Source organism: Saccopteryx bilineata, chromosome 3, assembly GCF_036850765.1.
Source record: "Saccopteryx bilineata isolate mSacBil1 chromosome 3, mSacBil1_pri_phased_curated, whole genome shotgun sequence".
In the NCBI taxonomy this organism is placed as follows: domain Eukaryota; kingdom Metazoa; phylum Chordata; class Mammalia; order Chiroptera; family Emballonuridae; genus Saccopteryx; species Saccopteryx bilineata.
In genome coordinates this window covers 272,261,336-272,284,429 of record NC_089492.1, presented here as the reverse complement: position 1 = coordinate 272,284,429, position 23,094 = coordinate 272,261,336, and the positions used below count along the sequence as shown (strand labels likewise).

The 23,094-nt window shown below is 44.0% G+C and overlaps 1 protein-coding gene across 7 annotated transcripts; it reads left to right on the top strand.

Annotated features, from left to right (window-relative positions):
* The first annotated feature begins 8,363 nt into the window (after positions 1-8,363).
* Positions 8,364-21,582, top strand: MED18 (mediator complex subunit 18). Of its 7 annotated transcripts, none has more exons than XM_066269938.1 (3): positions 8,364-8,500; positions 9,376-9,517; positions 20,672-21,582. In XM_066269938.1, the coding sequence occupies exons 2-3, from the start codon at positions 9,445-9,447 to the stop codon at positions 21,223-21,225; spliced, it is 627 nt and encodes a 208-aa protein (XP_066126035.1). In that variant the 5' UTR covers positions 8,364-8,500; positions 9,376-9,444; the 3' UTR covers positions 21,226-21,582. The 7 variants fall into 7 exon arrangements, with proteins under 7 accessions (XP_066126035.1, XP_066126030.1, XP_066126032.1 ...); XM_066269933.1 differs by having other exon boundaries at positions 8,364-8,510; XM_066269935.1 differs by having other exon boundaries at positions 8,364-8,519.
* Positions 21,583-23,094: the final 1,512 nt, after the last annotated feature.

The following is a 23,094-nucleotide window of genomic DNA, read 5'->3' as shown; positions in this document are numbered from 1 at the left end:
AAATCATATTGCACATATGACTTTGTAACTGGCTTTTTTAGTTGACTTGGAGACCAGAAACAAACACTTTTACTTCCAAAGATACTGCATGACAGACATAATTCATGCAGCTATGAAACTGGAAGAGCACCACATGTTTCAAAAGGCTGGTATGAGGAGTAAATGAGTGTTGGGCAAACAAGTGTGTTAGGCTTGCTCGTTTTTTTTGTTTGTTTGTTTGTTTTTGTATTTTTCTGAAGCTGGAAACAGGGAGAGACAGTCAGACAGACTCCCGCATGCACCCGACCGGGATCCACCCGGCACGCCCACCAGGGGCGAGGCTCTGCCCACCAGGGGGCGATGCTCTGCCCCTCCGGGGCGTCGCTCTGCCGGGACCAGAGCTACTCTAGCGCCTGGGGCAGAGGCCAAGGAGCCATCCCCAGCGCCCGGGCCATCTTTGCTCCAATGGAGCCTTGGCTGCGGGAGGGGAAGAGAGAGAAAGAGAGGAAGGAGGGGGGGTGGAGAAGCAAATGGGCGCTTCTCCTATGTGCCCTGGCCGGGAATCGAACCCGGGTCCCCCGCACGCCAGGCCGACGCTCTACCGCTGAGCCAACTGGCCAGGGCCTTGCTCGTTTTTTTTGTTGTTGTTGTTGTTTTTGTATTTTTCTGAAGTTGGAAACGGGGAGGCAGTGAGACAGATTCCCGCATGCGCCCGACCGGGATCCACCCGGCGTGCCCACCAGGGGGCGATGCTCTGCCCATCTGGGGCTTCGCTCTGTTGCAACCAGAGCCATTCTATTGCCTGAGGCAGAGGCCACAGAGCCATCCTCAACACCCAGGCCAACTTTGCTCCAATGAAGCCTTGGCTGCGGTAGGGAAAGAGAGAGACAGAGAGGAAGGAGAGGGGAAGGGGTGGAGAAGCAGATGGGCACTTCTCCTGTGTGCCCTGGAGGGAATCAAACCCGAGACTCCTGCACGCCAGGCCGACGCTCTACCACTGAGCAAACTGGCCAGGGCCGGCTTGCTCGTTTTTACTTTGCCTGATTGGTGCATGAGCACGGGGCAGCACCATGTGTGTATAGTCTATGTAAGACTGCAGGTGCTTGCCCTCAGAGTGGCAAATTGTAGATTGCAGATTGCCTGCCACCATTGGGAGGGGCCATTTTTTGCTATTGTTTGTCAGAGAAGGGTTCCCCAACCCCCGGTCCTCTGTTGCAAGACTCTAATAAACGGAATGGCCCACCATCCTCCAGCTCCACAGTTCCTTTACCGTCTGCTTGAATTCAATGTGAACCTGCACGGCCACGGCCACCAGCCTTACAATGAGGGATCCAGATTCACGGAAAGTGCTTATCTCAGAGCTGTCACGGTAGGCAGTAAGCACACACTAAAGGGGAGTTGTCAAAGGGCCTCCATCTAGGAAATTTAAGAATCAGTGGGTTAATTATCTTCAGACAGAAAACAACATTGACTTCCCCAGACAGACCTGGGAGGGGATAAACCCAAACAGACAGTTACAGTTCACCTAAAACAGAGCTAATCGTTAATCTTTTATGGATATGTGTAATATATTAACTATTATAGCCTATCCCCCTTGAGGCACCTCAACACCTGGTCAACCAGAGGCTGAGGTTGGGTTGGCTGGGCTAAGTGGACAGGAACGAGTAAATAGGTCGACTAACCTTCTGCAACAGACTTTCTTAGGTCCCTACTTTAAGATTAATAAGAGGATGAAATGGTTGATGCTGCCTGTCATATGGGGGTAGGGAGGGGAACTCTTAACTCAGCAGTCGATGAAGACTATTAGGCACAAAATAACCTGGGCTATCTTACCTGTCTCTCAGAAACCAAACTCCTTAAGAGCAAGAATTGTATCATGTATTGTCATCGGGTGTTTGCTCTTGGTGGTTACTATTTATAATGATGCTGTCATTTTCATAACAGGAAAAAAATCTAAAGGTTAAGAATTACTAAGGCTAGGTATCTCTATGAATTATGAAAGATTCAACTACCATATTTTTTCAACTCTAACATGTACTTTGTGTCCATGTTTATTAGGCTTTGTCTTATAATACGTCACTTATAATGTGTCACTCTGTCTAATGTACATGGAGATGTTTCTCAATTGCCTGGAACTCTGTTATTAAGTAAATGCTGGAACTTAGACTGGATGTTGTCTAAGAACTGAGGCAATGTAATAGTGCAGTTTTCCATTCCAGGCAAGAATTCTTTCTACCATCATCTCTCCTTTAATATTTCCACTGGAACTAGTTTACTTCTCATCCTTTCCATCACTGGATACCATCACTGTGATCAGTTGTTCCTCACATGAAGCTGAAATCTGTCTCCCATTTCCAACCAGCATTTCTAGCCCTGTCTTCTGGAACTACACAAAATAAGTCCAATTTTCTTAGGAGGGAGAGTGGCTTAGGACAGTAAACAAAGTCTCTGAAGGCAGGCAGATTTAGGTTTTAATCCTGACTCTGCCACTTATTAGCAAGTAACTTAACTTCTGCTTCCTCTTCTGTTAAGTGAGTTGAAGCACATATTGTCATGAGATTTAAATAAGATAAATATGTATAAAGAATCTGGCACCTGTTGCTCACTAAATATAAGATACTCTTCTTTTCTTTCTCTCCCCTCTCTCCTTGTTGGCATTGTTATAATCTTATATACTTGAAGATAAATGTATGTTCCCCCATTTTCAAGTCTTTTCCAAATTAAACATTCCTCAGTTCCTAAACCATTCTCCTAATTATGACTCTGATTCATGGCACACCTCCAACATACAGTATGTGCCACACATTGCCAAAGGCCTAAGAAGTGAAATAACTTGCCTAAAGCCATGTAATCAGTGGACAGGATTCAAACCTCGTTCTATTTGGCTCTCATTCCACACTTTTAAATCTAGACCAGTGCCGTCCAAAAGAAATATATTGTTAACCACATATGTAATTTTAAGTATTCTAGGAGCCACATTAAAAAAAAGGTAACAAGAAACAGGTGAAATTAAATTTAATAATATATTTTATCAAACCCCAAATATCCAAAATATCATTTCAACATGTAGTCAATATAAAAAATTATTGGGCTACTTCACATTCCTCTTTGCATAGTAAGTGTACAAAATCTCAATTGAAACTAGTCACATTTCAAGTGGTTAATCACCACGTAGGGCTCATGGCTGCTATGCTGTACAGCACTTACCTAGAGGACAGGTGCAATATCCCCTGCCTGGAAGTGAAGGACTTAGGTTCCAACCCTGAATTCAGTGCTAACTAAATATAGGAGGCAAAGAAAATTATTTAATAACCCCTTTGCTAACTTCTGTTATTCTCTCAACAAAAACAGTATTTATCAAGTGCCTACACTGTGTCAGGCATCATTCCAGTAGCTGGAGATATTGCAGTGAATAAAACAAAGCCCCTGGTAAGTAGGTATTGTGTCACCTAATTTATAAAGAAAAATACAGCAGAGTTTGAGGGGTGGGGCCAAGTCAGACAGCGGATTGCAATTTGAAATACAGTGTGTCCGTAAAGTCATGGTGCACTTTTGACTGGTCACAGGAAAGCGACAAAAGACGATAGAAATGTGAAATCTGCACCAAATAAAAGGAAAACCCTCCCACTTTCTGTAGGATGATGTGGCAGCATGTGCACATGTGCAGATGATGACGTAACACCGTGTATACAGTGGAGCAGCCCACGGCCATGCCAGTCAAGATGTGGACGGTACAGAGGAAAGTTCAGTGTGTTCTGTGGCTCGCTAAATTCGAATCCGTGACCAAAGTGCAACGTGAATATCAGCGCGTTTATAACGAAGCACCACCACATAGGAATAACATTACTTGGTGGGATAAGCAGTTGAAGGAAACCCACAGTTTGGTGGAGAAACCCTGTTCTGGTAGGCCATCAGTCAGTGACGAGTCTGTAGAGGCTATACGGGATAGCTACCTAAGGAGCCCTAAAAAATCTGTGCGTGAGCCCACATCGAACTGCACTGAATAGGTATGAAACTGGGAGAGTTTTTCTTTTATTTGGTGCAGATTTCACATTTCTATCGTCTTTCGTCGCTTTCCTGTGACTGGTCAAAAGTGCACCATGACTTTACAGACACACTGTAGGTGGTAAGGGAAGGCCTTTCTAATAAAAATTTGGGCAGAGACCAGAAGGAAGGAATCTCAGACTACCAGCCTCCAGAACTGTAAAAAAATAAATTTCTGGCCTGACCTGTGGTGGCGCAGTGGATAAAGCATCGACCTGGAACGCTGAGGTCACCAGTTCAAAACCCTGGGCTTGCCTGGTCAAGGCACATATGGAAGTTGATGATTCCTGCTCCTCCCCCCTCCACTCTCTTTCTCTCTCTCTCTCTCCTCTCTATAAAAATAAATAAATTAAATCTAAAAAAAAAAAATTAAAATAAATAAATAAATAAATAAATTTCTGTCATTTATAATCCACCAGTTTGTGGTATTTTGTTATATTAGCCTGAGCTAAAACATTCACATAAAGAACATACATGATTCCTCCATTCTAAGATGTTTACAATCTATCCAGGGAGGTACAAAATATTTTCAATAAGATAGAATGTATTTGCTGAATTAAAAGATATAAAATATATTAATAATAATAGCTACCATGTATTGATTGCTTACAGGCCAGGAACTATGCTGTGTTTCATAAACGTCATTTTATTTTTGCAACCTCTGCCTTAGAAAGTTTTTTTAATCTCTATTTTACAAAAAAAGGAAGCTGAGACTCAGAGAAGAAAAGTGAATTGCTCAAGGTTGCACAGCTGGGTAGTGGCAAAGGACAGAGTGAGCCCCATTCTAAGCTCCAGACCTCACATCCTTATCAGAGAAATTTATCACTAAAACTACTAGGCCTTGTCCAAATTTTACCATATTGTTCATCCATTTTCTGTCTATCATTTTTTAAATTTAACCTACTTCAAATGCTAGATTTGAGTAAAATACTATGGTGCCTCAAAGGACTCATAATTCACTGAAGTTCTCGTTCTTTTTTTTTTTTTTTTTTTTTTTTGAGAGAGAGAGAGAGAGAGATTGAAAGAGAAACAGACAGACAGACAGGCAGGCAGGCAGGAAGGAAGAGAGATGAGAAGCATCAATTCTTCGTTGTGGGACCTCAGCATCCCAGGCCAACACTCTATCCACTGTGCCACCACCTGGTCAGGCTGAAGTTTCCATTCTGAAGTTAGTGTCTGAATAGAAAAAGAGAGCCCAGCAATTTTACAGCCTCTTCCAATCATTAATTACACCATTAGGAGTTCATCACTCTGTCTAATACTGTGAACCACCAGGCTGATTAGGAGGCACACCCTAAGCCCTGGTATATGCAGAGTCGCATGCAAGATCCAGGTCTTAGCTATCTTCTCTTCCTACTTATACTCTTCCAGGATGATCTCATTCTCACACCTTCAGCTACCATCTATGAAGCCCTGACTATGAAATCTCTATCTCTAGCCCAGCTCTCGCTCCTCTGAACTCCAGCTTGCCACTGCCACTTGGGTGTCCCATAAACACCTCATGCTCAATGTTATCTACATGTGAACTCATCTTTCTTGCCTCACCTACACTGCAATGTTATCTAGCACAGAAAGGCACTACCATGGCCACCCAAGATAAAAATCTAGGCATTTGTGACTCCTCCCTATCTTTATCTCTGGTTACTCACTCTCTTTTATATTTTAAAATCTGTCTTTCCTTCTGCAGTTATCTCACAGCTGTGCCAAAGCTCCTAACTGGTCGTTCTCCAAGCTGTCCTTCCTCAAGATTTTCTCCACAATGTAACCAGAGTGATTTTTGTGTGTGTGTGTGAGAGAGAGAGAGACAGACAGACAGACAGAAAGGGAGAGAGATGAGAAGCATCAACTCATAGTTGTGGCACCATAGCTGTTCATTGATTGCTTCTCACATGTGCCTTGACTAGGGGGGCTCCAGCTGAACCAGTGACCCCTTGCTCAAGACAGCAACCTTAGGCTCAAGCCAGCAATCGTGGGGCTCATGTCTATGATCCCACGCTCAAGCCGGTGACCCCACACTCAAGCTGGTGACCTCAGGGTTTCAAACCTGGGTCCTCAGTGTCCCAGACCATAGCTCTAGCCACAGTGCCACCACCTGGTCAGGAAAGAGTGATCTTTTTAAAGCTCATATCTGTGCTTTTGGTTGGCCATGCAAAGTCCTTCAGGATCTGGGCCCCACCTGTTCTCCAGACATTTCTTACCCTTCCCAACTTCAAATTCTGTATCTTAATTCTACTTAACTCAGTGACCTTTTGTACATGTTCCCATTATCTGGAATTCCTTTTTCTCCTTTCTTTATCTGGCTGACATCTATTGTTCTTTGGGCATTAATTACCTTTTCTGGTAATCCTTCTCTTATGCCTCTAAGACGGATCAAGTGTCCTGACTGCTTTTGAAGCAGGTGAGCTGTTTATGTCCCATTGAATCAAATCACATGGTACTGTTTCCTTTAATTCTCTGATTGCCACAATTTGCCTATAAACTCTTTCGAGAGCAAAGTCAACAGCTAATAAAATGTCTAAAACATAATAGACTTTCAAGAAATATTCAATTTTAAAAAGTAAGTGAATGGGGCCCTGGCTGGTTTGCTCAGTGGTGGAGCGTCGGCCTGGTGTGCTGGAGTCCCTGGTTCGATTCCGGGCCAGGGCACACAGGAGAGGCGCCCATCTGCTTCTCCACCCCTCCCCCTCTCTTTCCTCTCTGTCTCTCTCTTCCCCTCCTGAAGCCAAGGCTCCACTGGAGCAAAGTTGGCCAGGGCGCTGAGGATGGCTCTGTGGCCTCTGCCTCAGGTGCTGAAATGGCTCTGGTTGCAACAGAGCTACGCCCCAAGATGGGCAGAGCATCACCCCCTGGTGGGCATGCCGGGTGGATCCCGGTTGGGCACATGCGGGAGTCTGTCTGATTGCCTCCCTGTTTCCAACTTCAAAAAAATACAAAAAAAAGTAAGTGAATGGGAAGTAGTATAGGTTATAGTGGGGAAACTAGAGCTAGAAGTGGCAATTTTGTGAAGTAATAAGAGAGGTAGGCTCTGAAGTCAGTGGCTTAGATCTGTATCCTCACCTCTCCACTCCCTTGCATGTATTTTTTTTTTTTTTTTCTGAATCTGGAAACAGAGATAGTCAGACAGACTCCCGCATGCGCCTGACCGGGATCCACCCGGCACACCCACCAGGGGGCGATGCTCTGCCCCTCCGGGGCGTCGCTCTGCCGAGACCAGAGCCACTCTAGCGCCTGGGGCAGAGGCCAAGGAGCCATCCCCAGCGCCCGGGCCATCTTTGCTCCAATGGAGCCTTGGCTGCAGGAGGGGAAGAGAGAGACAGAGAGGAAGGAGGGGGTGGGGGGTGGAGAAGCAAATGGGCGCTTCTCCTATGTGCCCTGGCCGGGAATCGAACCCGGGTCCCCCGCGCGCCAGGCCGACGCTCTACCGCTGAGCCAACTGGCCAGGGCCCCTTGCATGTATTTTTAATTTTTTTTTTTTAGACAGAGATTGAGAAGGACAGAGAAACATTGATTTTTTTTATTCCATTTATTCAGCCGTCATTGATTGATTCCTGTTATGTACCCTGAGTTGCTGAGTTGGGATCAAACTCGTAACCTTAGCATGACAGTCCATGCTCTAACCAACAGAACTAGCCGCCCAGAAGCCCCTTGCATGCTATTTAAGGTCTCGTTGCCTAACTTTACCCATCAGTAAAATTACAGTAATAACTGTACTTGGTTCATAGGGCTGCTATAAAAATCAGTTTTACATTTTTGGTATTTTGTTTAAGGTTTCTTTTGTATTAAAATTTTTAAATATTGCATTAAAACATTATTTATCTTGACTACTGAGATTTTTGGTGTTCCCTTAAATTGGTCTGCAAGAGACTGCCTCACTGACCGACTTCTAGTGCCCACTTCGTCCATATCTTATATGCTTGACAGGTAAGCAGGGTTCAGTATTCCTTGTATTTACTTATTTCCCTGTACTTTAAAATTGAAGTAAAATATGCACAGCAAAGTGAACAAATACTACGTATATTGCTGAGCTCCCTAGTTGTTCATAATATTATGCGAAGCAGTAAAGGAGGGTCTTCCAGTTTCACCTTCGGGTACCCAACAAAAAATGTTTTATAAGTGTCTGCTCTTTTTTCGGCAACTTCCTGCTCCAAGCTCTCTTTACCCTCATCAGTTCCAAGAAATTTCCCAGACAAAAACATCTCCAGGTTGTCGAAACTGGAAAAAAATAAATATTTTCCGGGAGGATGGCCCATGACGTAAACATCCCCTCCCGGCCCCCTCCCGGCCGCCAGTAACGCCCCAAAGAACGCTTCAAAGCAGGCCGCCATCTTTCACAGCAGCATCGCACCTTGCGCATGCGCTTCTGCTTACTGGAACAAGAGAAAGTTTTAATCCCTCTCGGCACCCTTACATTGCGGGACGGAAATGAGAGGTTTGCGCGACTTCGGCTTTTTGCCGGAAGCTGGAAAAGGAAGAGGAAGTATTGCACTGTGCGGAGGGTGTGCGGAGGGCGTGTGGAGGGCTTTAACTTTAGTTAGGGGCTACTTGTCTCTCAAAATCTCCGAAGTGCTTGGGTGAATATAACTGCCCACTTTGCGAGAAGAGGCTACAGGGCGCGGGGAGGTGTGTTTCTGGTGTAAGTGGGTACGTGTTCTCGGTGCTGGCTTAGGAGGACCTATACCATCCTGAAAGAACAGCTTTTGCCTGGCTCGCTTTAAAAGGCAGCCTGGGAGAGGCGGAAGGCCTAGATTGTTGTATGCTCCAGCCTCTGCCACTATTTGTTGTGTGTCCTTGGGTCCCTCTCCGAGTCTCAATATCTTCATCTATAAGTTGAAGGGTGCCCCTTAAGTCACCATTCAGTTCTTTTGAATGTTATCATTTCAGCCACAAAGCCTTGGGTTTTTTAGATATCATTGGCCCCAGATAATAAGACATTGAATTCCAGAGTGAGAAGTTTGATGACTTCCTCAAGATTGCACAGAAATGCCCTTGCTCAGTTGGTGGTTAGAGTGTCATCCTGACTTGCCAAGGTTGTGGGTTCGAATCTCTGGTCAGGGCACATACAAGAATCAATGAATGCATAAATAAGTGGAAAAATAAATCAATGTTTCCTTCTCTAAAATAAAATGTTTTAAAATGTTAGAGGTTTCAGACCTTGAGACTAGAGTATTGTACTGTAACTCCATGATCAGGTCTCCATTGTATATCTGTATCATCAGTTCCTGAAATTGGCCAAAGCAGTAACTCAAAAAGTTTTGAATGGATGAATGAATCTTTTAATGTCAAGGACAATGACAAAAGCATATCTGGTGTCTCCATGACTCTGATATATTAACAAATGTAACTCTTCTCCAGGTGTATCCTGTGTTTTACTCGACTGGGGACTCCTAGTCCAGTCTAAGTTATTTAACTTAACCAGACACTATGGAGGCACCTCCTGTCACCATGATGCCTGTCACTGGAGGCACTATTAACATGATGGAGTACCTGCTGCAGGGTAAGTAAACGAGGGAGCTTGTTTTCCCCTTTTCTGTTCACCTGTGGAGATGAGAAGCTGTTATACAAAGGCAGCCTACATAATTTCTAACATCCAATAGATAACTTTAAAAAAAAAATTTTACTCTTAATCATGGTCACAAATGCATAAAATTAAATTACCATTTTTTTCTTCTATTCAGTTAGAGTGGAGGCAGAGACAGACTCCCATATGCGCCCCACCAGATCCACCTGACAAACCCAGTAAAGGGCAGTGCTCTGTCCATCTGGGGCTTTGCTCCGTTGCTCAGCAACCAAGCTCTTCTTAGAGCCTAAGGTGGAGGCCATGGAGTCATCCTCAGCACAGGGGCCAACTTGCTCCAATCAATCCATGGCTGCAGGAGGGGAATAGAAAGAGAGAGACAGAGAAGTGAGAGGGGGAGTGGTGGAGAAGCAGATGGGTACTTCTCCTGTGTGCCCTGACTGGGAATTGAATCTGGGACATCCACATGCCAGGCTGACGCTCTACCACTGAGCCAATGGGCCAGGGCCCACCATCTTAAACATTTTTAAGTAGTGTTGTTATATTCACATTGGTATAGCCAATCTCTAGAACTTTTTCATCTTGCAGAACTGCACCCATTAAACCCAAATTCCCCTTCCTCCTTCCCCCAGCCTTTGGCAACCACCTTTCTACTTTCTGTTTCTGATTTTGACACTTTAGATAGATATCTCACATGAGTGGAATCATACAGTTTTTGTTTTTATGACTGACATTTCACTTAGTATAATGTACTCGAGGTCTATCCATATTTGTAACATGTGACAGGATCTCCTTATTTAAGGCTGGATAATTTTCCATTATTGTATATGTACATACCACATTTCTTTTGTGTGTGTATGTGTGTGTGTGTATGTGTGTGTGTGTGTGTGTGTGTGTGTGTGTGTGTGTGTGTGTGACAGAGACAAGAGAAAGAGAGACAGAGAGAGAGAGACAGATAAGGACAAACAGACCAGAAGGGAGAGAAATGAGAAGAATCAATTCTTCGTTGGGGCTCTTTGTTGCAGCTCCATAGTTATTCATTGAGTGCTTTCTCATACGTACCTTGACTGGAGGGCTACAGCAGAATGAGTGACCCCTGCTCAAGCCAGCAACCTTGGGCTCATGCTAGCAACCTTGGGCTTCAAGCCAGTGACCCCTGGGCTCAAGTCAGTCACCATGGGGTCATGTCCATGATCCCACACTCAAGCCAGCGATCTCACGCTCAAGCTGGTGAGCCCATGCTCAAGCAAGATGAGCCCGCACTCAAGCCAGCGACCTCAGGGTTTCGAACCTGGGTCGTCCATGTCCCAATCTGATGCTCCATCCACTGCACCACCACCTAGTCAGATCATACCACATTTCTTTATCAGTTCATCTGCCGATGTACATTTGGGTTGCCTCCACCTCTTGGTTGTTGTGAATAATATTGCATTCAACATGAGTGTACACATATGCCTTTAAGATTCTGCTTTGAATTATTTTGGATATATACCTGAAAGTGGGCTTACTGGATTACATGATAATTCTACAATACTATTATTAGCTTCATCTTACAGATCAGGAGACAAAGGTAAAGTAACTTGCCCAGATGAGAAAACTCAAGACCCAAAAAGGGTAATGATTTCAGAAGGTCATATATTTAGTGGAAGAGTTTAGGCTTTAATTAAGATAATTTATTTAGTAACTTCAGAGGAATGAAACAGGCTATTTTAATTCCTAAGCTGCCCTTCCTTCAGTCTTTTCTCATCTCAGTTAAGTGCCACTGTCATTCACCAGTTGCTCAAGCCAAGCATTCAGGAGTCAATCTCCATTTTTTTACTTTATCCCACATCTAGTTTATCCCTAAGTCCTATTCATTTTATTTCCAAAATATCTATTTCTTTAATTAATTAATTAATTAATTTAGCATGCATGCGAGAGAGACAGACAGGGACAGACAAAAAGGAAGAGAGATGAGAAGTATCAACTTGTTGCTGCAGCACTTTAGTTGTTCGTTGATTGCTTTCTCATATGTGCCTTGACTAGGGGCTCTAACTGAGCCAGTGACCCCTTGCTCAAGCCAGCGACCTTGAGCTTCAAGCCAGTGATTTTTGAGCTCAAGCCAGCATTCATGAGATGTCTATGATCCCAGCTCAAGCCAGCAACCCAGAGCTCAAGCCAGTGACCTCAGGGTTTCAAAAAAGTGTCCTCAGCGTCCTAGGTCAACACTCTATCCTCTGTGCCACCTCCTGGTCAGGCTACAAAATATATTTTAAATGTCTTTTCTTCACCTGCAGTACCACACTCTGGTTTATCATCCTTTGACTGAACTACTTTAGCATGCTCTTGCCTTCTTTGCACTTCTGATCATGTCTCTTCTTTTTTTTAAATTTTTATTTATTGATTTTAGAGAAAGAAAGAGTGGAACCAGAGAGAAAGAAAGAAACATAGATATGTTGTTTCACTTATTTATGTATTCATTGATTGATTCTTCTATGTGTGTTGACTGGGAATCTAACCTGCAACATTAGCATATTGGATGACACTGAGCAACTGAGCTTTCTGGCCAGGGCCTGAACAAGTCTCTTCTCATAGAACAGCTAGTCTTCTTTTTAAAAGTTGTTTTACATTTATTTATCTATCTATCTATCTATCTATTTTAGGTGAGAGGAGGGGAAATAGGCAGACTTCCACATTCACCCAGACCGGGTCCACCCAGCAGCCCCATCTGGGGCCAATGCTCCGATACCAAGCTATTTTTAGCACCTGAAGCTGATGCACTCCAACAGAGCTAACCTCAGCACCTGGGCCATGCTCAAACCAATGAGTCATTGGCTGTAGGAGGGCTAAGAGGGAGAGAAAAGGGAGAGGGAGGAGGAGAGAAGCTGATTGTCACCTCTCCTATGTGTCCTGACTGGGAATCAAACCCAGGACGTCCATATGCCAGGCCGACTTGCTATCCATTGAGCCACTGTCCAGAGCCGAAACTTGTTTTATTATTAAAAATTCAAACATACCCTGACCAGGCGGTGGTGCAGTGGATAGAGCGTTGGACTGGGATGCGAAGGACCCAGGTTCAAGACCCCGAGGTCGCCAGCTTGAGCACAGGCTCATCTGGTTTGAGCAAAAGCTCATCAGCTTGGACCCAAGGTCGCTGGCTTGAGCAAGGGGTTACTCAGTCTGCTGAAGGCCCGTGGTCAAGACACATATGAGAAAGCAATCAATGAACAACTAAGGTGTCACAATGAAAAACTAATGATTGATGCTTCTCATCTCTCTCCGTTCCTGTCTGTCTGTCCCTGTCTCTCCCTCTCTCTGACTCTCTCTCTGTCTCTGTAAAAAAAAATAATAAAATTCAAACATAGCCTGACCAGGCAGTGGCGCAGTGGATAGAGTGTTGGACTGGGATGCAAAGGACCCAGGTTCGAGACTCCGATGTCACCAGCTTGAGCGCGGGCTCATCTGGTTTGAGCAAAGCTCACCAGCTTGCGCCCAAGGTCACTGGCTCAAGCAAGGGGTCACTCACTCTGCTATAGCCCCTGGGTCAAGGCACATTTGAGAAAGCAATCAATGAACAACTAAGGTGCCACAACAAAGAATTGATGCTTCTCATCTCTCTCCCTTCCTGTCTGTCTGTCCCTATCTGTCCCTCTCTCTGACTCTCTCTGTCTTTGTCACACACACACACACAAAAAAAATTCAAACATAAAGAGAATAGCCTGACCAGTGGTACAGAGGATAAAGCATCAACCTGGAATGCTAGATTGCCATTTCAAAATCCTGGCCTTGTCTGGTCAGGGCACATAGGGAAAGCAACCATAAGTTGTTGCTTCCTGCTCCGTCCCCCTTCCACCCTCATCCCTTTCTCTCTCTCTTGTTTCTCTAAAAAAATCATTAAAATTTAAAAAAAAAGAAAATATAAACTAATATAGTGACCACTCCATTTCCATCATCTAGATTTCAGTTTCTATCATTTTGCCATATTTGCTTCACTTTCTTTTGCTTTTTAAATTTTTTAAAATTTATTTTATTTTTAAGATTGTATTTATTGATTTTAGACAGGGGAGAGAGAAAGTGAGAGGACAGGGGTGAAGAGTGGGAAGCATCAGCTTGTAGTTGCTTCTTGTATGTGCCTTGACTGGGCAAGCCCGGGGTTTTGAACCAGCGACCTTACCATTTTAGGTCAATTCTTTATCCACTGTACCACCACAGTTCAAGCATTTTTTTTTTTTTTCATTTTTAGAGAGAAAAGAGGGGGAGGAGCAGGAAGTATCAACTCCCATATGTGCCTTGACTGGTCAAGCCCAGGGTTTCAAACTGGTGACCTTAGCATTACAGGTCAACACTTTATCACTGCATCACCATAGGCTACACTGTTTTTTCTTTTTTTTTAAAGAAAACTAAGCAGTTAGAGGAAAAGTGGAAGAGAAGATGGGATCAGAGAAGGGAAAGAGATTAGTGAAATTATATAAACATAACATAGCATTATAGAGAATAGGACAGCAAATCCTGAAGGGAAGGGGGAAGGCAATGGGGGCAGGGGCCAAGGGGAACACGGGGATGGGGGATGATATATTCGGTGGGACACTTGAATCTATGTAAACACAAGTTAAAATTTTAAAAAAATTAAAAAATAAAGATGGGAGAGAATGTGGATGATGCTGGAAGGTCCTGGCATACCGTGCCATCTGCATATGGGGAAGTGTCTAAGGAAGAACACACAGTAATAAACGTTGCAGTAAATCTTAAAAAGAAAAGAAAATTTTAGACCTCCTAACATGTTACCTCTGGGCACTTCAGTATACATCTCAAAAAAACAAGGATGTATTTCTTTTCCTTTTTTTTTTAAGATATTTATTTATTTATTTATTTACAGAGACAGAGAGTCAGAGAGAGGGATAGACAGGGACAGACAGACAGGAACTGAGAGAGATGAGAAGCATCAATCATCAGTTTTTCGTTGCGACACCTTAGTTGTTCATTGATTGCTTTCTCATATGTGCCTTGACCGTAGGCCTTCAGCAGACTGAGTAGCCCCTTGCTCAAGCCAGCGACCTTGGGTCCAAGCTGATGAGCCTTGCTCAAACCAGATGATCCTGCGCTCAAGCTGGCGACCTCGGGGTCTTGAACCTCGGTCCTCCGCATCCCAGTTTGACACTCTATCTGCTGCGCCACCGCCTGGTCAGGCTGGAATGATTTTTTAAAATGTAAATGTAGTCATGTTCTTCTCTTTTGTGTGGAGAATAAAGTGTGAAACTAATCGCTGCCCAATAACTTTAGAATAAAACACAGCCTCTCCCGTGGACTGTGTGTTAGGCCTGTGTTTGGCCTGTGCCGCATCCTCATTTCAGTACCGTCTTCCATCTCACGGCACTTCAGCCACACTGCCATTCTTTCATTTCCTTGAATTCCGCAGCCCTTTTTTCTGCCTCTGTGCCTTTGCATTTGATGATCCTTCTGTCTCAATACTTTTTTCCAGCTTTTCAAATAATCATCTCAATTTTGTCCTTCCAGTCTCAGCTCAGTTGTCATTTTCTTTTTTTTTTTTTTCCAGAGACAAGAGAGAGTCAGAGAGAGGGATAGACAGGGACAGATAGACAGGAACGGAGAGATGAGAAGCATCAATCATTAGTTTTTCATTGTGTATTGCAACACCTTAGTTGTTCATTGATTGCTTTCTCATATGTGCCTTGACTGCGGGCCTTCAGCAGACTGAGTAACCCCTTGCTCGAGCCAGCGAACTTGGGTCCAAGCTGGTGAGCTTTTTGCTCAAACCAGATGAGCTCGTACTTAAGCTGGTGACCTCGGGGTCTCGAACCTGGGTCCTCCGCATCCCAGTCCAACGCTCTATCCACTGCGCCACCACCTGGTCAGGCTCAGTTGTCATTTTCTTAGAGAGACCTTCTTTGACTACTCTAACCCCTAAGAGAGGTCTCCTCGTATCCACCCCCACCAGTTGTTCTCTATCTTATTTCTCTTTTATTATTTTTTGTTTCTGTTTATTTGTTTACTTATTTATTTTTTATTTCCTCCACTAAACTATAGTCTCTGTGAAGGCAGGGTCCCCTACTTCTTCGTATAGTGTCTGGCACAGCATTTAGTAAGTATATGTTACATGAGCTAAAAGCTCATGAAATGTTTGCAGAATGAACAGACACTTTTCTGACACTGTCCTGAATGTAAGATACATTGTATTGTATATAGGACCCATTCCCTGCTCCCATGATCTCCTCTCCTATGATTACTGGGACCTGATCTGTGGCTTTTTCTCCAACGCTACCCATTTCCAAAAATTTATTCAAGTGAGTCATACTATAAATAGTTCCCATAGTTACATTAGTATAGCTTTCTTTTCTTCAACAGATTTATTCAATAAATATTTAATATGTCCCTAGAATTGGAGTATAAGCAGTGGAGGAAGAAAGGTAACTAAAAATTAATATATTTAAGGATGACTGAAAAATAGAGGCGATAGTGCTAAAGAAAAATAAAGCAGGGCCTGACTCGGCAGTGGCACAATGGATAGAGCATCAGACCGGGATGTGGAAGACCCACGTTTGAAACCCCAAAGTCATTGGCTTGAACATGGGGTTGCTGGCTTGAATGTGGAATTATAGACATGACCCCATGGTCGCTGGCTTGAGCCCAGAGGTCACTGGCCTGAGCCCAAGGTCGCTGGCTTGAGCAAGGGATAACTCGGTCTGCTGTAGCCCCTGCTCAAGGCACATTTGAGAAAGCAATCAATGAACAACTAAGGTGCAGCCACAAAGAAATGATGCTTCTCATCTCTCTCCCTTCCTGTCTCTCTGTCCCTATCTCTGACTCTCTCTCTCTGTCTCTGTCAAAAATAAAAAAGAAAAAGCAGGGAAATGGAAAGAGATTTGAGGTAAATATGCTATTTTCTTTTTTTTCGATTTTTTTTTTTTTTTTTTTTTTTTACAGAGGCAGAGATAGACAGGGACAGACAGGAACAGAGAGAGATGAGAAGCATCAATCATCAGTTTCTCGTTGCGCGTTGCGACTTCTTAGTTGTTCATTGATTGCTTTCTCACATGTGCCTTGACCGTGGGCCTTCAGCAGACCGAGTAACCCCTTGCTGGAGCCAGCGACCTTGGGTCCAAGCTGGCGAGCTCTTTGCTCAAGCCAGATGAGCCCGCGCGCGACCTCGGAGTCTCGAACCTGGGTACTTCCGCATCCCAGTCCGACACTCTATCCACTGCGCCACCGCCTGGTCAGGCTCGATTTTTATTTATTGATTTTTAGAGAGGGAGAGGGAGAAATGGGGACGAAGCAGGAAGTATCAACTTGTAGTAGTTGCTTCCTGTATGTGCCTTGACCAGGCAGGCCCAGGGTTTCAAACCAGTGACCTCACCATTCTAGGTTGACACTTTATCCACTGCATCACCACAGGGCAGGCAAAATACGCTATTTTATTTAGGGTGATTAGAAAGATCTCTCTGATAATATGACACAAGCAAAGACCTAAAGAAAGTGACCGGGTGAGACATGCAGATATCTGAGAGAAAAACATTCGAAGCATAGGGACTAAGGGAAGAGTCTATGAAGAGAAATACTTTGTTAAATATGTGGCATTTCCAGGAAATAGCAGGAAGATCCCTGTGGCTGCAGAGAGAGTAATCTAGGGGGAATAGTGGAAGGAAATTACGTTGGACAGGTAGCAAAGACAATATATAGGTCCATATAGATGATGGTAAAGATTTTGGGATTTATTCTGAGTGACATGGAAGCCATTGGAGGGTTCTTGGCAGAGGTTTGTCATTATCTATCTGCCTTTTATTCTAAAGAGACATCTTGGTTATTGTATGGAGAAGAGAAGAAGGCAAAGGTAGAAGCAGGGTATTGCAAAATCAGGCAAGAAATGGAGGAGACTTGGACTAAGTGGAAGAGATTGAGGGAGTGAGAAGTGGTTGGATTCTGCATATATTTTAGAAATTTGGATTGGATGTAGGATGTGGGAGAAAGAAAGGAGTCAAGATGATCTGTGGCTTTTGGCTTGGGCAACTGGAAGCAGAGTTGCCCTTTACGTTGGGGAAGGCTGAAGGGGATTAAGATCGTGAAGGAAAAATCAGCAATTTGATATTGAACATATTAAGATGAAGAGCCTGACCTATGGTGGCGCAGTGGATAAAGCATAGATCTGGGCCTGACCAGGCGGTGGCACAGTGGATAGAGCGTCGGACTGGGATGCAGAGGACCCAGGTTTGAGACCCCAAGGTTGCCAGCTTGAGCACGGGCTCATCTGGTTTGAGCAAAAGCTCACCAGCTTGAACCCAAGGTCGCTGGCTCCAGCAAGGGGTTACTCAGTCTGCTGAAGGCCCGCGGTCAAGGCACATATGAGAAAGCAATCAATGAACACTAAGGTGTTGCAACGTGCAACAAAACACTGATGATTGATGCTTCTCATCTCTTCATTCCTGTCTGTCTGTCCCTGTCTATCCCTCTCTCTGACTCTCTCTCTGTCTCTTTAAAAAAAAAAAAAAAGCATAGACCTAGAATGCTGAGGTCACTGGTTCAAAGCCCTGGGCTTGCCTGGTCAAGGCACATATGGGAGTTGATGCTTCCTGCTCCTCCCCTGCTTCTCTCTCTTCTCTCTAAACTGAATAAATAAAATCTTTAAAAAAATAAAAGAGATGAAGATGTCTATTAGACATCTAAGTGAAGAAGTTGGGTACATAATTGGACATATGAGTCTGTAGTTCATGAGATATAAATGTGGAGTCCTCAGGCATAACTGATATTTAAAGCCACAGGACTGAATTAGATCACCTAGGAAGGAAGAGAGAGAAGGACCAGGACTGAGTCCTAGGATCCTCGAATATTTAGGGAAAATCTTTAAGGAAGACTCAGCAAAGAAGACTTAAAATGAATGGTCAGCCCTGGCTGGATAGCTCAGTTGGTTAAGAGCGTCATATCGAAGCACAGAGGTTGCCTGTTTGATCCCCAGTCAGGGCACATACAGGAACAGATTAATGTTCCAGTCTGTCTCTCTCTCTTTCTTTCCTCCTGCTTCTGTTACTAAAATCAATAAATTTTAAAAAATTAAGAATAAAATGGTCAGTGAGTTAGGTGAGGAACCAGGAGAGTGTTGTGTACCAGAGGCTAAGGGAAGAAGAGATTGAGAAATGGGTATGATCTGTAACAACTATGTCAAGTGTTGCCAGGAGGATAAATAAGATAAGAACAGAGATTGGTATATTTCTGTGAAGCAGTTCCTTCTTTTTTTTTTTGTATTTTTCGGAAGTTAGAAGTGGGGAGGCAGTCAGACAGACTCCCGCATGTGCTCCACCTGGATCCACCCAGCATGTTCACCAGGGGATGATGCTCTGCCCATCTGGGGCGTTGCTCTGTTGCGGCTGAAGCCATTCTAGCACCTGAGGCGGAGGCCATGGAGCCGTCTTCAGCACCCAGGCCAACTTTGCTCCAATGTAGCTTTGGCTGTAGGAGGAGAAGAGAGAGACAGAAGAGAGAGGGGGAAGGGTGGAGAAGCAGATGGGTACTTCTCCTATGTGCCCTGACTGGGAATTGAACCTGGGACTTCCACACGCCAGACCGATGCTCTACCACTGAGTCAGCAGCCAGGGCCAGTTCCTTCTCTTTACTTAAATATATTACATAAAAAAGGAAACATATTTCTTCTATAAATGGAAACTTTTGCTGTTGGAAATAGAAGATAATTATGAAAATAAAGGACAACAAAAGAGTAGTATTAAAAAAAAAAAAGAGTAGCCTGACCTGTGGTGGCGCAGTGGATAAAGCGTCAACCTGGAAATGCTGAGGTTGCCGATTCAAAACCCTGGGCTTGCCTGGTCAAGGCACATATGGGAGTTGACGTTTCCTGCTCCTCCCTCACCTCTCTTTCTCTCTCTTTCTCTCCTCTCTCTAAAATGAATAAATAAAATCTAAAAAAAAAAAAAAAAAAAAAAGAATAGTATTGCATTCTAAATAGATACTTGTGCCTGTTAAAAAATCTGAGCCCCTGGCCCTGGCTGGTTGGCTTAGCGGTAGAGTGTCGGCCTGGCGTGCAGGAGTCCCAGGTTCGATTCCCAGCCAGGGCACACAGGAGAAGCGCCCATCTGCTTCTCCACCCCTCCCCCTCTCCTTCCTTTCTGCCTCTCTCTTCCCCTCCCGCAGCCGAGGCTCCATTGGAGCAAAGATAGCCCAGGCGCTGAGGATGGCTCTGTGGCCTCTGCCTCAGACGCTTGAATGGCTCTGGATGCAACAGAGCGATGCCCCAGAGGGGCAGAGCATCGCCCCCGGTGGGCATGCTGGGTGGATCCTGGTCGGGTGCATGCGGGAGTCTGTCTGACTGCCTCCCCGTTTCCAGCTTTGGAAAAATGAAAAAAAAAATTAAAAATCAATAAATAAAATATTTAAAAAAAAAAAAAATCTGAGCCCCAAGCCTGCTGGAGATTAATATTGTTAGAGAAGGCCTGAAGACTTCTTAGTACCAACTGACCTGTGGTAGCCACAGTGGATAAAGCATTGACCGGGAACACTGAGGTTGCTGATTCAAAACCCTGGTCTTGCCTGGTCGAGGCACATATGAGAGTTGATGCTTCCTGCTCCTCTTTCTTTCTCTCTCTCCTCTCTAAAAATGAGAAAAAGGGATTAACTTTCTTATAATGTTATACAATATTGTGGCAGTATGACCCCTCTCATATACTACACTACACGTATGCTTTACAAAACACTTCACTTAAATGTCTGGTTCAGCCTAACCAGGTGGTGGCGCAGTGGATAGAGCATTGGACTGGGATGTGGAGGACCCAGGTTCGAGACCCCGAGGTCGCCAGCTTGAGCACCGGCTCATCTGGTTTGAGCAAAGCTCATCAGCTTGAGCCCAAGGTCACTGGCTCGAGCAAGGGGTCACTCGGTCTGCTGAAGGCCCACACTCAAGGCACATATGAGAAATCAATCAATGAACAACTAAGGAGCCGCAGTGAAGAATTAATGTTTCTCATCTCTCTCCCTTCCTGTCTGTCCCTATCTGTCCCTCTCTCTGACTCTCTCTGTCTCTGCCACACACACACACACAAAAATAAGTGTTTGGTTCACTTAAGTTTTTTCAATCTTTTACTAATTGCATTACCCAGAATGGAAGATGGGACTCAACAGTGCTTTTTCCTTCTCCAGGAAGCGTTTTAGATCACAGCCTGGAAAGCCTTATCCATCGCCTTCGTGGTTTGTGTGACAACATGGAACCTGAGACTTTCCTTGACCATGAGATGGTATTCCTCCTTAAAGGCCAGCAGGCCAGTCCATTTGTTCTAAGGGCCCGACGCTCCATGGATAGGGCGGGGGCACCCTGGCATCTACGCTACCTGGGTCAGCCTGAAGTGGGAGACAAGAACCGCCATGCCCTAGTGCGAAACTGCGTGGACATTGCAACATCCGAGAACCTCACTGACTTCCTGATGGAAATGGGCTTCCGCATGGACCATGAGTTTGTAGCCAAGGGACACTTGTTCCGTAAGGGCATCATGAAGATTATGGTGTACAAGATCTTCCGTCTCCTGGTGCCGGGGAACACAGACAGCACTGAGGCCTTGTCACTCTCCTATCTAGTGGAACTAAGTGTTGTTGCACCAGCTGGGCAGGACATGGTGTCTGATGACATGAGGAACTTTGCAGAGCAGCTGAAACCTCTAGTTCACCTAGAGAAAATAGACCCCAAACGGCTCATGTGACTAAGACAGTCCGTCCGCCATTGGGGCCTGTCTTCGCCTGTTACAAAGAAGACATGATAAATGCCCGACTGCCAGCCTGGCACTCTTCCCTCAGGAAGGAGGACGGTGAAAAGTTAATTGGTTCTTTTCCGTTTTCCTCATGTGGCTAGTTCCCCTTTTACGACAGCTTTTCTAAATTAAAGGCTCAGAAAAACATGGAGAATCTTCATAATCCTTCTGCCTAAAGAGGGAAAATGGGGATAAATTAGCTTCTGGGAAGAAAAATCTCTTAATTGTTTTGTCATTTGTGTATGAGGTTTGTAAAATAAGGCTGAGCTCATATTGTGTGATAATAAAGACTGAAGGGAAATGTCTGTATTTCTGACTCTACCCCATTACTGTGCTACTTTGGAATTAATTCATTACCGATTGGAGAAAAAAAAAATGACAGTTTCTAGTTTTAATTTCAGTAGAGATTATACTTTTTACCTCATAAAAGTAGCATGTTTGTTATTGAAAAAAAGTTTAAATACAAAAATAAGAAAAATAACTTGTAATCCTATTAAAAGAGATGTAGTGTTTCTATTTTGGTATAGATCCTTGTGGTCTATTTTTGTAAACTTCTGTATATCAGAAATACTTATTTTTAAAAATATTCTGTACATACTGGTTTATAACCTATTTTTATTATTAACATCTTTCTAGGACATTAGACTATAGTATCCTTCTATAAAATTAAACAAAAACTCATTTATTGAGTTTTTATATGTCAGTGCTATCCAAAGTGCTTTAGGTAATGTTAATCTTTTTTTTTTTTTTTTCAGAGACAGAGAGTCAAAGAGAGGGATAGACAGGGACAGAGAGATGAGAAGCATCAATCATTAGTTTTTTTTCATTGCGCATTGAAACACCTTAGTTGTTCATTGATTGCTTTCTCATATGTGCCTTGACCACGGGCCTTCAGCAGACCTAGTAACCCCTTGCTGGAGCCAGCGACCTTGGCTCCAAGCTGGTGAGCTTTTGTACAAACCAGATGAGCCAGCGCTCAAGCTCGTGAACTCGGGGTCTCGAGCCTGGGTCCTCTGCATCCCAGTCTGACGCTCTATCCACTGCGCCACCGCCTGGTCAGGCTAATGTTAATCTTTACAACAGACCCATATTCTTATTATTTTTTAAATGTGTAATTAAATTTTTTTTTGTTGTTTATCAATTTTAGGGAGAGAGAAAAAACTGTGGATTTTTTTTTTTTTTTCAGAGACAGAGGGATAGATAGGGACAGACAGGAATGGAGAGAGATGAGAAGCATCAATCATCACTTTTTCGTTGTGACACCTTAGTTGTTCATTGATTGCTTTCTCATATGTGCCTTGACTGCGGGCCTTCAGTCGACCGAGTAACACTTTGCTTGAGCCAGCGACCTTGGGTCTAAGCTGGTGAGTTTTTTGCTCAAGCCAGATGAGCCTGTGCTCAAGCTGGCGACCTCGGAGTCTGGAACCTGGGTCTTCCGCTTTCCAGTTCGACGCTCTATCTATTGCGCCACCGCCTGGTCAGGCAAAAACCATGGATTTGTTGTTTCACTTTTCTATGCATTCACTGGTTGAGTCTCAGATATTCCCTGACCGAGGATTGGACCCACAACCTTGGCATATCGTGATGATGCTCTAACCAACTTAACTACCACGCCAGGGAAACTGAAGTGCAAAGAGATTAATTAGCTTTCCTTGAGCTATACAGATACTAATTAGCAGAGCTGGTATTTAAATATTGAGAATTCTAATTGCTATCTGTATCTCACCATATGGGTTTTTCCATAACTTAATTGATTCTGCTACTTTGGGATTTTCAATTTGATCTCAATTTTTTGCTTTTCTCAACAATCCTCCAATGCTA

Bases quoted from the DNA above. Each gene is read 5' to 3' on its own strand.
- MED18 (XM_066269938.1), top strand. From the start codon at position 9,445: ATGGAGGCACCTCCTGTCACCATGATGCCTGTCACTGGAGGCACTATT. The intron at 9,518-20,671 runs GTAAGTAAACGA...TTCCTTCTCCAG, and splicing joins GATGGAGTACCTGCTGCAGG to GAAGCGTTTTAGATCACAGC.